Consider the following 15802-nt stretch of genomic DNA (forward strand, 5'->3'; position numbering starts at 1 on the left):
ACTGATGCACACAAACATTTACAGTGGAATGCACATGTGCAATCACTTGAAGACGAGTGTGGATTTACCTTCTGCCTGGCTTCATTACAGACAGTGGACAAAGAAAGTACATTTACATATAAGGAAAAAAAGCAATTAGGCTAACGAGAGCTGGAGGAAACACCTGGGTGAGCACACTAGGGGAAACACCAGACTCTGAACCCCATGAAGTCTTGGCTCTTTAGACAAAGACTATAGACTTTAGAAAATACAAGGGGAGGAAAAAGACATTCTAATTATCCATCACTTAGAGGACAAAGAGCCAGCATCCTCTCATTCTGTGACCGCTGGATTCTCCTACCCAACGGCTGATGGTGCCGGTACCTTGAAGTAAGCAAGAAAGCTGTTTAATCCAAGTTGTAGCTTGCTAAAGTTACAGCTTCAACACTAGAAAGTGTGTTTTATTTTGTTTTGTTTGTAGCCATACCTGTCTCCTTTTCTCTTGCTTAGTATCACTTAAATCTATGTTCTTTATTAATACATTTATTCTAAGTTTTACTATAAATCATCTCAGTGCTGTTATAATGAAGTAAAGTGCAAGTCCTCAGCTAAACCGACAGGCAGGTGTGTGCACTGTCTCCTTGGGGGCAGAAAACTTAATTTCTGTAAGTGTTCAGTGAGAGGGACTGGACACAGCACAGAGACGTCCTAGGAAACTCAGGAACCTGTTCACTGATTTGCTGGTGAGGTGGACAGATCGGAGTGGCAAGGAGCTGACACATAATTTAAGCCCCAGAAAAACTCACTCTTGCTGCTGCAGAGAGGTAACACAATGGCTTATGGTTCTGGGTGCTCTGCAGAGAGTGTCACAACCCCCCACATACTTAGCATGCATGTGGAGCTCAAAAAGAATGGTCGTGTCTTCCTTTGCTGCTCCTATCAAAGGCGGTGGTTTTTCCCCTTTACTACTGATGTGGCCCACTCCTCACTTTCACTCTTAATGACTGGAAAGGGTGAGAACTAGGACAAGAGGACTCATCCAGCACCATTTGTGTGGGAATTATGGTACCCAGGGGTGATATCACCCAGAAAGCATCCACAGTGCATTGGCTGCAGTCAGAAGCCAATACCAGCCGGAAAATACAAACTGTGCTCCCTCAAGAGTGATTAAGAAAACTGAAAAGTTATTAGTACATGTGGGGAAATAAGGAAGCTAATGACCGAGAAAAAAAGATTATGGTGGAGAGAAAGCATGGGGACAGAAAACAAAGGGGACAGGAAAACAATAAAAGGGGAAAGAAAACAATGGAAAAAGAAGAGGAAGAAAATGTTCTGTATTTAAAAGAATGAAAGTGGGAGATGAAAGAAGACCAAAATCAAATGAAAGAATGGAGAAAAAACAATTTGAAGGTTAGTAAATTATGTTTTGTTACTTGTCTTACATTTGACTACAAACCCCCACACCAGGAAAGGGGATGATCACATCACTAAAAAAAGAAAGAGAATATTTCTACTGAATGCAATTCAGGTAGGAGATGAAGAGTTTCCACTCTCCCCCAGTTCAAGCACTGCAGGGATCAAGAAAAAACAGACATGCAGTAGTCTTGCAGGGAAATGGTTATATATAATATATATAGTTTAATCTGCCTAGGAGAGGCAGAATGGTCTAATGGAAAGAACACTTTCCTGGGAATCAGAAGACGTGGGTCTTCTCCAATTGTTACACTGAAATGCTGTGTGACCTTGGACAAGTTTCTTCTGCACCACTGTTTGCCCTTCCAACCTCGGTCTTGTCTATTTATATAGGTAAAGCAGGATGTAAAAACCTGAAAAAATGATCTTTATAATAGAAACACAGAGAGATTCTTCTCTACACTCTATTCAGGTAAGGGCTTAGGACTTTCAACTCCCATTGACTTTACTGGAAGTACATCAACTATTCAATATCACATTCCTTCTGTGTTAGCCTTTTCTAAGGCAAGTCAAACCCAGTACTATAGTAGATTGTGGTTTTGGTTTATATGTAAACTGAAAAACTACTGAAGTTAAAAAGACTTATGAATGTACTTACTTGCAGATAATACTTCCTCTAGATTTACTATGACAAGGTTTAATCTGCAGTGAGCAAGCAATTGCCTTCCATGTTTCTGGTTGGCATTTTTTAATGTCAAGAACAGGAATGTTTATAAATGGCATCTTAATACTTCCTTTCTCCCAAAGCTTCATGTCATTCATGGCTCCTTGGTCTGACTGAGCATTGCAGCTTCTAAAAAGTTCTGTTGGTCTTAAAGGAAAAAGTTAATACAGCATCTTTATACAGAAGGGAAAAAATAAATTTACTTTATACAACAAATTCTAGAACCCTATGCTATGTGTCATAGTGGTATAAAAGACAATTGTGAACACCTGAAAGGAAATGATTTTTAAAAATCATTTCAAGAAGCTACCTTAAAAGTAATAAAAATGAGAAAATAAAGTGTTCAAAGGATTTCACCTGTTGTGTCTATATCATTATCTGTAATTCCTAGACAAAGATGGAGGGATCTAACTCAGTGACAGACTTTCATATATACACATTTAAAATTGTTGATGTATTCATTAGTGACCCTGTACCTTATTTTTACATATATTATTTAATTATATAAGGGACAAGGTTAAAAACGAATACATTCGTATTCTTTCAGAGCACATTCACCACCATCACAATCTGCTGGGAAAATTCAATTTTTTTTTAAAAAAGCTCCCTGAATATAACTCTGATTTTTACATTTCTGAAAGAATAAGAATTCTGAAAAAGAACAGATTATGAGACATTCTAGTGCTCTCTCAGGAAAAATTTAAAATGTAATATGAAAAACTATTTTTTTGGCTACATTTTGCAATATATGGTGTACAGTATTTAAGATAACCCAGGTTTTTTTGCTTTTAAGAACTGAAGGTTTATTTATAAATTGACAATTTGGTCTCCGAAATATTTCAAAACTAAAAAAATCATGAAAATAATAAAAAAGATCCAGGTTTTGTTTCATAAACGGCAGAGCAATGAATTTTAAGAACGTTTGTGGAAACATTTTCTTCAGGGCTGGCTCCAGCGTTTTTGCCGCCCCAAGTGGCACGAAAAAAAAAAAAAGCGCCGTGGTCGGCAGCACTTCGGCGGCAGCTCTACCACCGCCACGTCATTCTTTGGCGGCAATTCCACGGCAGAGCCTTCCCTCTTAAAAAAAAAAAAAAACACTAAGGGACCTGCTGCTGAAGAGCCGGACGTGCCACCCCTCTCCGTTGGCCGCCCCAAGCACCTGCTTGCTGTGCTGGTGCCTGGAGACAGCCCTGGTATTCTTATGTGTAGAACTAGATACGTATCTAGAACTTGAGACATCTCTAAAACAAAACAACAATGAGCAAGTAATGTCTATTTGTCTGTACAAGGAACAGTCGGGAAAACATTTTACTAACGAGCAGCAAGATTTTACTATACACATGAACTTTTATTCCAATCAGCTGCATCATGATAGCATTGAATATGTCTTTCTGAAGTGTGCTTTGTGTTTCTAAATTAAACACTTTCTCAAAAACCTTTCTAAAGAGATTTTACTTAATGATTAAATAAAAAAAGTCACTGATTACAAAACAATCTTTGGAAAAAAAACACCGATAACATGAAGAATATTATCTGAAAAAAATTTATTCAACACAGGAATTGCTTTATGAAATATTTAATACATTTCTCCTACCTGTTATTAAAATTAGTGCAGTAAGTGAGATTTCTACAGCCCAGCTGACAAGGTTCGCGTACATCTGCTAAACAGGTCAACATGGAAACTTCAGCTGGGCTGTACTCACAAATGCGATCAAATTCTTGCCAACTCTGTGTATTGCCCCAGCTTGTGCTATAAAGTTTAGTGCACAACTCCCTGAAAAACAAATTAAAATAAAAGCAATTTTTCAGAAGTCTCGTACCATACAAAAAGAAACTACAGGTCCTCATTATGAAAACCCACATCCTTCAAAATTCTCACTGAAGTTTTTGGTTTTTGACATCCAGACAATTTGCAGGATTGGGCCAATATGTGGATGCAGACAGACCATTCAGATGTTCTTCAGAGTGCGGAGCTTTCATTTAAAAAGCAAAGTAACCGTCTAGCTGTGATGCTTGTGAAGAAAATGTCAAAATGTGAAGTGGGTACAACCAATGCAAAGATACCTACTGAAGTTTGCAGAGAGCCTGAAACAGTAACCCTGAGGTGAGAATCGCCCCACCCATTTCTGTGGGTGATAACTCAGATGGCAATAAGGAGGGGAAAATTTCTAACCCCATCCCTCAATTTCAGGTTATATACACTCATGTCCAAAATGGGGAGCAAGAGAAGATGTCTGTCTTCCACCAATACCCAAAGCTTGAGGCAGTTCAGCTGTTTTCATGGTCCAAAAATATCTACACCACTTTACACACATCTTGGGTGGCAAACACTACAGCTCTCCCTTACCCAGCTGTCAAGAACCTCCAACTTCCCCTCCCAGACGACTACAATACAATTCCACATTGAAATATAAAAATCTGCAGCGTATTGAAAAACTGAAGGCAGACTAAAATAAATTGAGAATTTAACACCAATTTAAGTAAATAACAGAAGAGATACTATATTGATTGTTCTGCACTGTATTGTTCTATCTTGGAGGAGAAGCAGCATTGCATAATTCCAGGACATCTCTCCCATTATAAGATCCTGTTTTCAGTTGCTTATAACTTTGCCAAACATACCCATTTGGGATGAAATTTTACATATTTTAGGTCTCCCTCAGGCAGAATTTTTTTTAGAAAATTTCAGTCAAAACAGTTTAGCTGTTCAGAGAAGGAGATTGGGGGGGGGGGAACACACTGTTTTACCCACGTTAAACTCTGGTGACCTTTTTTGATAACAGCTCTAGCACCTGCATGCTTTGGAGCAGGGACTTGAAATTTGGCTAAGGAGGTGATCTTTCTATCAGGGTTGTGTATTTTGCCATCTCCATGAAAATTCACCCAAATTTTGCCAAGTTATAAGCCATTGAAAAAAATTACAGTTTGTACATGCTCAGTAGATTTCTTCAGTTTTATCAGCTAAAATTGCTGACAGAACATGCTCAAGTTTTTTACATTTCTAGTGTGGAACAGACTGCGCATTCACCATCCCCACAGAGCATCCTCTTACATAGAAAACTAAGGTTGTATAAGCAACCTTATTTCTGGCATTTCCTGATTTTTGACTGCTTGACTCTGCAACCTTAATAATGTTCTTTTAACATTATCACAGCTTGAAAGCCTAATGAAAAATCATTAAATTAGCCATAAGCATTGAATCTTTCAGGTATTTGAGTCTTTGCCCAAACGCATGTTAAAATAAAGCGAAAACATTAAGGCTAAATTCACTGATATCACTGAAGGTGTTTCTGAATCATATGAATTCCAAAAAACCCCAAAACAGAAACTGGCGAAAAGTTGTTGCCTTTTTTTTTTTTTTTTTTTTTTAAATAAATACATGCAAAGAATCTTCTAAACGTCCAAATCAGTTTTGCTCATAAAATTTGCAAATAAAAAATTTGCAAATGGGTAATCTCTTGCTGAGCTTAGAGATTACACCATAAATTAAGTGGCTTTGCAGGCAAACGTTTAATTTTGAAAGAAATAGTGGCTTATTATTGAAATCTTACCTACTATACCTACAGTTTTAACCAAATTTAATAAATAACAGCTGAGAATCAAATACAGAGGGAAAACTGAATGGAACATTTATAGAAGTTCCAAGCAAATAGACAAAAAAAAAAATCTCAAAATATACATTGAATTCAAAAGTGAATTTGTGGTTTACTGCAACTATTTGGGGTCCGCTTTCTGTGGACATTAACACACTTAAACTTTATTATGGCAAATGTTTGCAAAACATTTTTTAGCTTGAATATCTGCCACAAGCAAATTTCAAATGGTTAATGATTGTAAAATTCACAACTGACACTTAGGTTACATAGTATTGTTTCTGTAATCTCACTGGATGATTTAGCTCTCCAACATGGGGTAAACTGGGATTATTATAAATTACTACATAATTTGTACAATAATTTAGGTAACCTATGTCACAAACTACACAATTATGTTTAATTGTTTCAATTCATGAATCATTTTAATAATTACAAATTAATTATTCAAGCATTAAATGGTATATGGACATATGAGACCAGAAAAGACTCATGCTATTAGAATAAATTGTATGTTGTGAACTGTTTGCTCAGTTCTAATTCAGAATCACTACACAGCTTTCACTGGTAAAGGCCATATTGGCAAGTTTTTCAAGCATATATTTGTGGTGGGTCAAATTGGAAAAAGATATGTAGTTGAAGCTATTCTTCCCCCATTAATTCTTATCAGCAACTAAATGCCCCACTTCATCCTGCCCCAGTATCTGCCACTGCACTCAGCTGCCATGGATACAGCATATTCATTGCGTGTTTCTCCTAAATTTGGTTGGTACTCACCTGAGATAAAAGGAATAGCTCTCGCCTGAAAGATATTGTTTCATGAAAGTTAAGACTGGAGCACAGGATGACTGACATCATGGAGGAGCCAATTTGCTGAACTTCTACAAACCACCCCAATTTGAAACTTGAATGAGAACATCTGTCACCTGGGAAGCTTCTGGAGCATTTTCACTGTTAATTATTTATAACGAGGGAGGGGTAACAAAAAAGGCTACTGACCTACATGTGGACGTGTTTGCTTTAGAACAGCAATGCAATTTAGCCCCATCAAGGCCTGTTGAAGGAGGAGGATGCACAGTGACGCCAGGGTGAACAGACCTTGAACTCTCAAGAAAACACTGCCAAAGTGGATCTTGAGGCAGAGGCATTGTTTTACATCCTTCTATAAGTCCATCAACAATTTCAAGTTCTGTTTTCTTTGACTTCAGAATCTTTTTACAAGCACTTTGGCAGGTATAATCTTCTGCTCTGTCACAGCAATACAAACCTAAATATTCAAAAGAATAAAAATTGTCATCTATCAGCGGCAGCTATGTAATGACAACAACAAATGTATTCTTTATGATGGTGCTTTACATTAAGACATGTTGATAAACATTTTTAAATAAAATCAACAATGGCAAGCAGATGCTTCTTTAGCTTTAAATACTAGCAGACTGAACTCTCTGAAGAAAAGCAGAGAGTGATCTATGGCATTAATAGATTATAACAATTAACATTCACTCCAAAATCTAACAATATATTATATATTCCATTTCAATTTTTTTTATTTTTGAATGTTATAAAAGCATTTTATAACGTTTTACTTACTATCTGTAGGGTTTCTCATTGGATATGACTGTGTGTAGTTGTTCACGCAGTGTATTAACTGAGGGCTAATAGAGGCACAGTAACTTTCAACTGCTTTTATTTGTGAAGGACCAGGAGAAGAGTCTGTCCGAAAAATTGCTTGACAATATTCCCGGCAGTTTGTATGATGTCCTGCATAACTGCAACAAACTGATCCCACTGGAAACACATGAAAAAACAACTGTGTGTTCCTGTGCACATAAATATATAAAAACAACATACGTACTCCACCAATAAATTCACTTAAAGATTTAGAATGACATTCATACTACTTACTATTCTAAAAAAGGACCCCATTTTTGCAAACTCTACTAAAATAATTATCAGACACATGGAAATTGTGTGTGTCTGCAGGCTGGTAAAGGGGCCAATATTTTCTGGGCTTTCCAAGGGTGGAAAAATCCTTATAGCTAGTGTTGGGCTCGAGAGAGTTTTGGTGACACAGTCAGATTCTAGTTTCAGTTATTTTGCTTTTACATATTTGTAATACAACCATACATGTATTGTAGTACAATTAGAATATACACACTACGGACTAAAGAGAGAAGCTGACCCCTGTAACCTATAGGATAGCTTAGGTTAAGAAATAAGCAGAAGTTAGGTTTGGGGCCTAAGTGTAGAGGGTTCTGGAAAATGGAAGTTGCTAGTTTGAGAAAGTTAGAGATAAATTAGAGATGTTATGGGAAAGTAAAAGTTAGCAGGAACATGACCCAGGGTAATGTTACCATTATGGTTTGCTTATAACAAGCTTGAGCAAGCTTTTTAATGATTGTTTTTAAGAATTGTGGATGTTTTATTAAAATGCTATCTGTATTGATAGTATGGGAAGGACTTTGGCCCAGATGTTAATTTAAATAATGTGTGATGTAAAGAGCCAATAGGAAGGCGGCAAATTATCCTATGGGGCAGTTTAATGTTAATTAGTATTATAACAGATTATAAAAGGAGTAGTTTTGCTAATTGCAAGAGCGCTCCAATTAACATCAAAAAGGATACCACTAGGTTCCAGGAATATAAAACTGTACTTCAGTCAGTGGACTGATCACCCATTAATAAACTCAAAGATGAAAAAGCACAAGTATAATTGTTGTATTGTGTAAGAGATAATTGCATGCCTGTTTGTTTAACTAATCATTTTCCTTTTAAATAAAGGTTGGTTTTATCAAAGTGTCAATCAGTGATCTAAATAATTTTTTCTGTAACCGACCTAGATCTTGGAACCTGAAAACTAGTTGGGTTTTATTGCACTCTTATCTTTAAGAACTTAATATTAATTGGGAACATTTCAACATAAAAGTTACAAAAGGTTACACCCCAATTCAAAAAACCAGAGATCGAATAAATCTGGCTCATTCACATAAAAATATTTGTTGCCACATTATTAAATACACATAGACACTTCCTGGGAAATGTTTTATGAAGAGAGAATTCCATGTGTGTACCTTTTATCATTTCTTCCCCTCCATCTTTTTTCTACTAATAGAGACATTTGTGGCAAGACAGTAACTTTGTTGATTGAAGTTTCATCTATGCCTGTTACTTATTTTTCACTTTAAATCATAAAATGGAGTAAAGTAGCAGAAACAGATGAACTTCTAAGAAACTGTTCAAATACCCCTAGTAATAAAAAAGTTAAAGATAAACAAATATAGACATTTATATCTAAACTAAATATATATACAAAAATACACACAAAGCCTGATCCTGCAAACACTTAAGCATATAACTTTACTCATGTGAATAGTCCCATTTATTTCACTCATGAGCTCCCTCCCACACACCCGCACCCACATCCCTTGTAGGTGTAGGGGTATAAATACTGAGAATACAGAAGGGAAAATAAAAATGGACAGAAATAAATATTAATAAATTTAACTATATAGAGAATACTTACTCTCATTTCTGTTAATGCAACTAAAAAGAGCATTCTGTAAACAAAACAAAAAACAATTACCAAAAAACAAAGCATTTCACATAGCAATAAAAGTGTTCAGCAATTTCTTAACATTACACATTATTTGTTTAACAAAATGGAATTCATTAAAGAAACATTCTACGGTTAACTTGTGTTTAAATAGCAGAAGTAGAAGTGTATAATAGATAAAAGGGCATATTTGCTTAAAAAATAAGGAAATGAGGTAAATAAAAAGAATTTAAAAGACCATGTATCATTCCAAATTCTTTTTGCATATTTTAATGGAACATATAGGAAGGTTAATCACCTAGACAGAAAGATCTTCATAAACTACCTCAAAGATAAGGAATAGGATATACAAAGACAATATTAATGATTGTTAATTTAGGGACAAATCCTGCAGTCTAAATTCACACAGAAATCCATGGGAGTTTAGCCCGCATAAGGAATCAGCCTGCATGGCAGGCTAGGGCCCTCAGTGAGTCCTATCCTTTGGAGGCAAATGAAAGTACAAAGAGCAGGAAAAATTAAAAAAAAACATTTACAAGTTCATTTGACATGACAGTTTTAGTACAGAACAACAATATTACTGTCACCAAAAACTTTAAAAAATTATATTTTAAAAGTTCAGTGGACATACGAAGAAAGTGTTTTCTCATCTAAAATGAGAAAGAGAAGTCTTGTGTGCAAACACAAAATGGACACATAGAAACTTGACAATAACATGGCTTACTACTTAAAATGAGTAACTAGGTTGCCGGCAGATTTTGTATTCTAATCCCAAATAAGCAAGTGAGGAAAGTCACATGACTTCATTGCAAGGCGAGCCTTCAAAGCAGTAAGCCATATTGGCCACCTCGGCCTGTGTTTACAGACATGAATAAGTAATCAGCTCTTACGGACATGAATAAGTAGTTTGTGTGTACAGAACATTTAGATGCTGATATTACTTAGGCAATAGGGTGTAATTATCTAGTTTTAAAATTGATCTTCATAAATTTATAATTTGGATAATAAAATGGAGTTGCCTGCAATAACAGAACGTAGACGCAGTGTACTGTGAGGTGACTTCAATTCCCATATTCTTATGTTCCCACAAAAAAAAAAAAAAAAACACTCACTGAATTTACTCCTAAATGTAAAACGTTTGGCTAATTTTTTGTCACATGGAGGCAAAGTTCTGAGCATCTGATTAATATGAGTATAACCAATTATCATGTATGCCAACACAATTACAAAAGCATGTGCTTCTTCCAGCAGATTTTCTTTGAAATAAAAGCTCAATGCCAACAATTAGAATAAAAGTCTTTTTAAACTGACCTTTGTCTACCTTAGCTTAATAGAAATGAAATAATTTTTGCAAATCTTTTTTTCATTATTGAACTTATTTTCTTTTGGCACTGCTTTCAGTGAAAAGTCTAACAAAAATTAATCTATTCATTTTCCTTTTCTGAGTCTCATACAGTAACACCAATGTAACAATGTGTGGACAAAAACGCTGCAAGAAACTGTTTAAAAATCTCTTTTTGTTAGAATATTTTAACTGGAAACAATTTTATTATCTGGGGTTTTGAGGAAACTTATTTTTATAAAACCTAAATTATGGGCCAAAATCTGAATTCAGAGTTTCTAATTTGGTTAATTACAAATTTCATTAAAACTCTTCACCTGATTTTATCAATCTAGATTTTTGCTCAGCAGAAGCTTTAAGACGAGCCTTGTCTCTTTATGCCTCAGCAAACTAAGATAGGAAAAAATGATTAAATTATTTACCACAGTAAATAAACAAACAACTCCAAGATCATGTCCTCTAGATCTACACCCTTGGGAAAAAAAATCACCCAAACAGGAAGACTGACTCTGGGAAAAGGGAAGCAGCCTAAGAAGGAACTGCCATTCCACAGGCCCAGCAATTAAGAAGACAAAAAACCCAAACACATATTACAGAACTGACTTACTATAATATTTAAAGAAAAAAAAAAGCATGCAAAAAAGGAAAAAAACAGTGATAAAGGATGTATCTAGGTGAGTGCCCAAACGTCTGCTGCTGCAACATCACTATAATCAATGAAGTAACTCTGATGGCTTCTGATGGCCAAAACAGTCTAGATTGAGAAGATTAGAAAAGAGTTTTTAATGGCAGATTTTATTAACTAAACTAGAGACACTGTAAAGTCTAAATTGGCCCAAAATTTGGTTTGATAAAATAAGAATGTTATGAAGTCAGTGGAGTTATACCTGCAGAGAATTTGGGCCTGAATGGGCTCCCAGCTCACAGGGCCTTCAACCGTTAAAAGGTAAAGGGAAAGATTGTTTGAGGTCACCCTGCCTTTTATACCTCCAGGAGTTGGGGAAGGATACTGACCCAACAAATGCTGCTTTCTAGAAGGCTCTGGGTTCACATACCCAAAATGCACTTATCCCAAGAGTGGGAGAATCTTGAATTCTTGGAGAACTGATTAAAAAGCAGAACCTTCAATGAAAACTAGATGCTGTATAGGGGTTTTCTTAAATAGGAAATAAAGAGCTATCAGGCTAAAATACATAGATCCCGATGAAAAACTTGGAAGAAAAGAAATAAACTGGGGAAGGAGGAATAAACTGCTAAGAAATGAAATTTGTACATTTTGCTTCAACTGATTAAAATATGGACATATTAAATAAAGGCACATAACAGATGACCATTTTCCTTCATTAATGTCCCAATCTTGCTCCCTGTGAAATCAAGTACAAAGTTCCCATTTTTTTCTTTTCTTGGGAAGATATTGTAAAATGATGTTCTATATGTAAGACTATTTTAGATAAGAAAACTGAAAAACATTAATGCTGCTCCCTTTTTCCCTTTCTTGTTCCAACTCCTTCTCTTCCATTTCAACCCCAAACACACCCATGCTAAGACATTCATAAGTAGCCACATGATCTTCACATTCTGTCATACTTTCCCATAGCTATCCCACACCTTTTGGTCTTTTGGGGGGGGGGGGGTGGTGGATTGTTTATTTTTGTCTTCTCTTTGTATGTCTATTTAGATTGCAAGCTCTACAGAGCAGGGGTCATGTCTTCCTACATGGTTATGCAGCATCTATTATATTGTGGAGGCCATAAAATAACAGTAATATGAGAAATTGGTCTTCCCTAAAGTGTGGCCATGATTATGTAAGAGGGAATGCATCTCACTGGGTAGCTATACCCTGCATGAGACCTATCAAACCAACAGTAAGATCCTGATTCAGGAAACCAGAGGAGAGAGAGGTGCTACCACTGAGACTTATCAGCACTCTCCTCAAGAAACTGTCACTGATATGTAAGGCTAATTGCTATCAGGAAGTTTTGTCATCAGAGAGCTGGGATATAAACTCAGTAGGAAAGGGACTGTATAGTTCTACTGGGAGCCAGAAAAAGAGAAATGAATTCCTTACTGAACTGAGAGCTGTAGGAAATTTACTCCTATTGAGTACGAGTTACGAGAAACTCGAGCATTCTTGTTTCTGTTTGAATCCTGCCTGACATAAGGGTTTATTTTATGTTGAGGCAGGAACTGCAAGTCCAGACTGTCTCCTTGGTGCAGTCATCACACTGATCCAGGAATCAAAATACTGTTTTCTACATTCTAATAAAACTGATAAATTATCTGACATAATCAACTTTCAGTCTCAAGGAGACAGAATCTAGCCTCTGGGCTGTTAATTAAGGAAGACAGTTCTAACATTACATTTTATAACTAGACAGTCCACTTCTTCTGTTAGTGGTAGAAAATGTATTTATTGTATAGAAAATAAACCAGATGATACAGTGGAAAATAACTGCAGTAACAAACACATTTCTAACTTCAAAGTGTTACTATAATAAATTCATGTTCATGAGTTATTGAGATGTCAATCATCAGCCATTCTAGCTACAAGTCATCATTATTGAGGACTTCTTATCCATAGAATGGCTGATAATTGATGTCTCAAGAACTCATGACACCAATAAAGTATACAATTACTAAAAACCATTAAAACAACATATCTTAACCACACAGAAATTCAAAAGATCAGAGGGGTAGCCGTGTTAGTCTGGATCTGTAAAAAGCAATAGAGTCCTGTGGCACCTTATAGACTAACAAATGTATTGGAGCATAAGCTTTCGTGGGTGAATACCCACTTCATCACCGAATGACGAAATGGGTATTCACCCACGAAAGCTTATGCTCCAATACAGCTGTTAGTCTATAAGGTGCCACAGCACTCTTTGTTGCTTTTTACAAATTCAAAAGACTATCTGCTCAGCATAATGGTCCACAAACAAAAAATAATGATTAATACCACCACCACCCAGTCTATACCACATCTCATCAGCAGATATCAAAGCTCTTTACAAAGGTCAGTATCATTACCCCAAAAAGGCATCCAAGTTTTATCTTCCTGTTTTTCTATTATTCCCCTAAAAATCTTTAGTATTTTTACTGTTTTAATATTTACTTCCAAGTACACAGCAGTAACTCATTATGCCTCCATCAGTTGTTTTCACCATTGATGGCTGAGAGCTTTCCACAAACTATTGCTGCTGCCAAATCAATTTTCATTTCAGTCCTCTGGGTAGCAATTTTTCACCTGATTCACTTCAGATTTTACCCCTTTCCTGCGTGTGAGGCAAATCCTGTCCCTTTCATCAAATCAAGTAATTGGGCTGAGGCAGTGGTGCAAGTAGAATACATTTCTTACCAGTACACTGCAGGGCACCAGCTAAAGGAGGGGCACGTGACCTCCCTACATGACCCCTCCCCGCCCCCAGCCCAGGGCCCTGCACTCTCCCCGGCCCCTCCCCATGATCCATCCCACGTTACCTGGGGTGGGGCTCTGTCCTCCTCCCACTGCGCGGGAGACTTCTGAACCACAGGGTTCTCCGGAACCACAGCAGCGAAAGGAGCAGAATGTGGGGCTGCCGGCAGCTCCTCTAGCACAGCTGTCGTCCCCCCGCAGCCCTGTCCTTCGGCGGGGCTGTACAGACTCCAGACAGAGACGCACCTGCATGGAAGAGCTGGGGGCGGTACAGCCACGCCGGAGGAGCTGCCAGCGGCCCCATGTTCTGCTCCTCCTGTGTCTTTCGAGTACGGAGTACCAGCTGTAAATATCTTATTGGTATGGCATACTGCACCATACCACCATATTTGCACCACTGGGCTAAGGAAATGGAGAGAACTCATGGCGAGAGGGTTTGTTACAGACAGAATCATCATCCTATAGCTGCAAAGTAAAAACAGAGCAATTCTATCATTGCTACTAAAGCCTCAAGGTTGTAATAATGACCTTGGAACTCTTTCCCATCCCCGTGGGTGCGGGGGCGGTAGCAAATTGATCCGCAGAGCCACAGATCCACTGGCCCTGCATAGCCACAGATCCAATGGCCTCACACCTTCAGCATGGTGGAACACAGGGTGCCCTCAAAAGAGCTGTGCTCCACAACAAGTGTGGGGTATGGACCTACAAGGTCCCAGCATTTCCCCAACCTTATGTTGTGGAACCACAATGGGCCACTTTTAAATATGAAAAGGATAGGGTTTGTCCCTTTATCAAATAACAGACACAATGTTGTGGGTTAAGGTGGTAGAAGATCAGGGTCTGTGTGAGACTTAGGCTGCTTTTATATCATAAAAAAAAAACCACTGTGCTCTCTTTTCAAATTACAGTTAGAGCTAGTCAATATTTTTTTTAAAAAGTTCATTAAACATTTTGTAATATGAAAATTTTGTAATTTGAAATTTAATTCCTGAAAATTTTCATTTTTTTATTAAATTGAAACAAAAAGATTAGCATTTAGAAGTTTAATTGTTCTTTCCTCACTTTTTTCCGCCACTGAAAAAGACAGAGAGGGAAAACCACACTTTAAAAAAAAAAAAAAAAAAACCTTTTTTCCCCACTTGAAAAGGTGGGTGTGGGGCTGAAAAAACTAAACTGATTCTTCCACAACCAGAATTATTTATTTAAAAAAAAAAAAGTCAAAATTTGCCAAAAATCAAAATAGATTGTCAAAAAACACTGTAAAAAAATATCCCTTCCAGCCCCCTGCCACAAGCTGCTCCACACACACCCAGAGCCTTCTGCCCGGCACCTCCATCCCCCCAGCCCTCTGCCCTGACCCCTGTACTCCCCCACACCTCCAGCCCTCTGCCCTGAACCCCCCACACACACTGAGTCTTCTGCCCTACACCCCCCCAAACACCCCAGCCCACTACCCTGACCCCTGAATCCCACACTGCCCTCTGTCCTAGGGAGATTTAGGTTAAATAGTAGGAAAAACTGTGTAGCTATAAGGATAATTAAGCACTGGAACAGGTTATCTAGGGAGGTTGTGGAATCAACGTTACTGGAGGTTTTTAATAATAGGTTAGACAAACACCTATCAGAGATGGTCTAGGTAGTCTTAATCCTGTCTCAGTGCTGTGGATTTGACTAGATGACATTTCTTCCAGCCCTAACATTGCTATGATTCTAAAAACTGCTATATGGTCATAAATTGAACTGTGTTATTTGTAAATTAAGCTGACCATGTCTTTAATTGTAGTTT

At 37.2% G+C, this 15802-nt stretch overlaps 1 protein-coding gene across 2 annotated transcripts in view; it reads right to left on the reverse strand.

Annotated features, from left to right (window-relative positions):
* Positions 1-15802, reverse strand: part of RECK (reversion inducing cysteine rich protein with kazal motifs) — a 134582-nt gene that overhangs the window by 58890 nt on the left and 59890 nt on the right. For both annotated transcript variants that reach the window (XM_054018966.1, XM_054018967.1), the window contains 5 exons: positions 9233-9266; positions 7300-7497; positions 6709-6976; positions 3711-3890; positions 2051-2263 (listed from right to left, as the gene is read on the reverse strand). In XM_054018966.1, coding sequence (XP_053874941.1) covers positions 2051-2263; positions 3711-3890; positions 6709-6976; positions 7300-7497; positions 9233-9266 — 893 coding nt within the window. The remainder of the gene's footprint in view (positions 1-2050; positions 2264-3710; positions 3891-6708; positions 6977-7299; positions 7498-9232; positions 9267-15802) is intronic.

The sequence above is a fragment of the Malaclemys terrapin genome, chromosome 2, assembly GCF_027887155.1.
Source record: "Malaclemys terrapin pileata isolate rMalTer1 chromosome 2, rMalTer1.hap1, whole genome shotgun sequence".
In the NCBI taxonomy this organism is placed as follows: domain Eukaryota; kingdom Metazoa; phylum Chordata; order Testudines; family Emydidae; genus Malaclemys; species Malaclemys terrapin.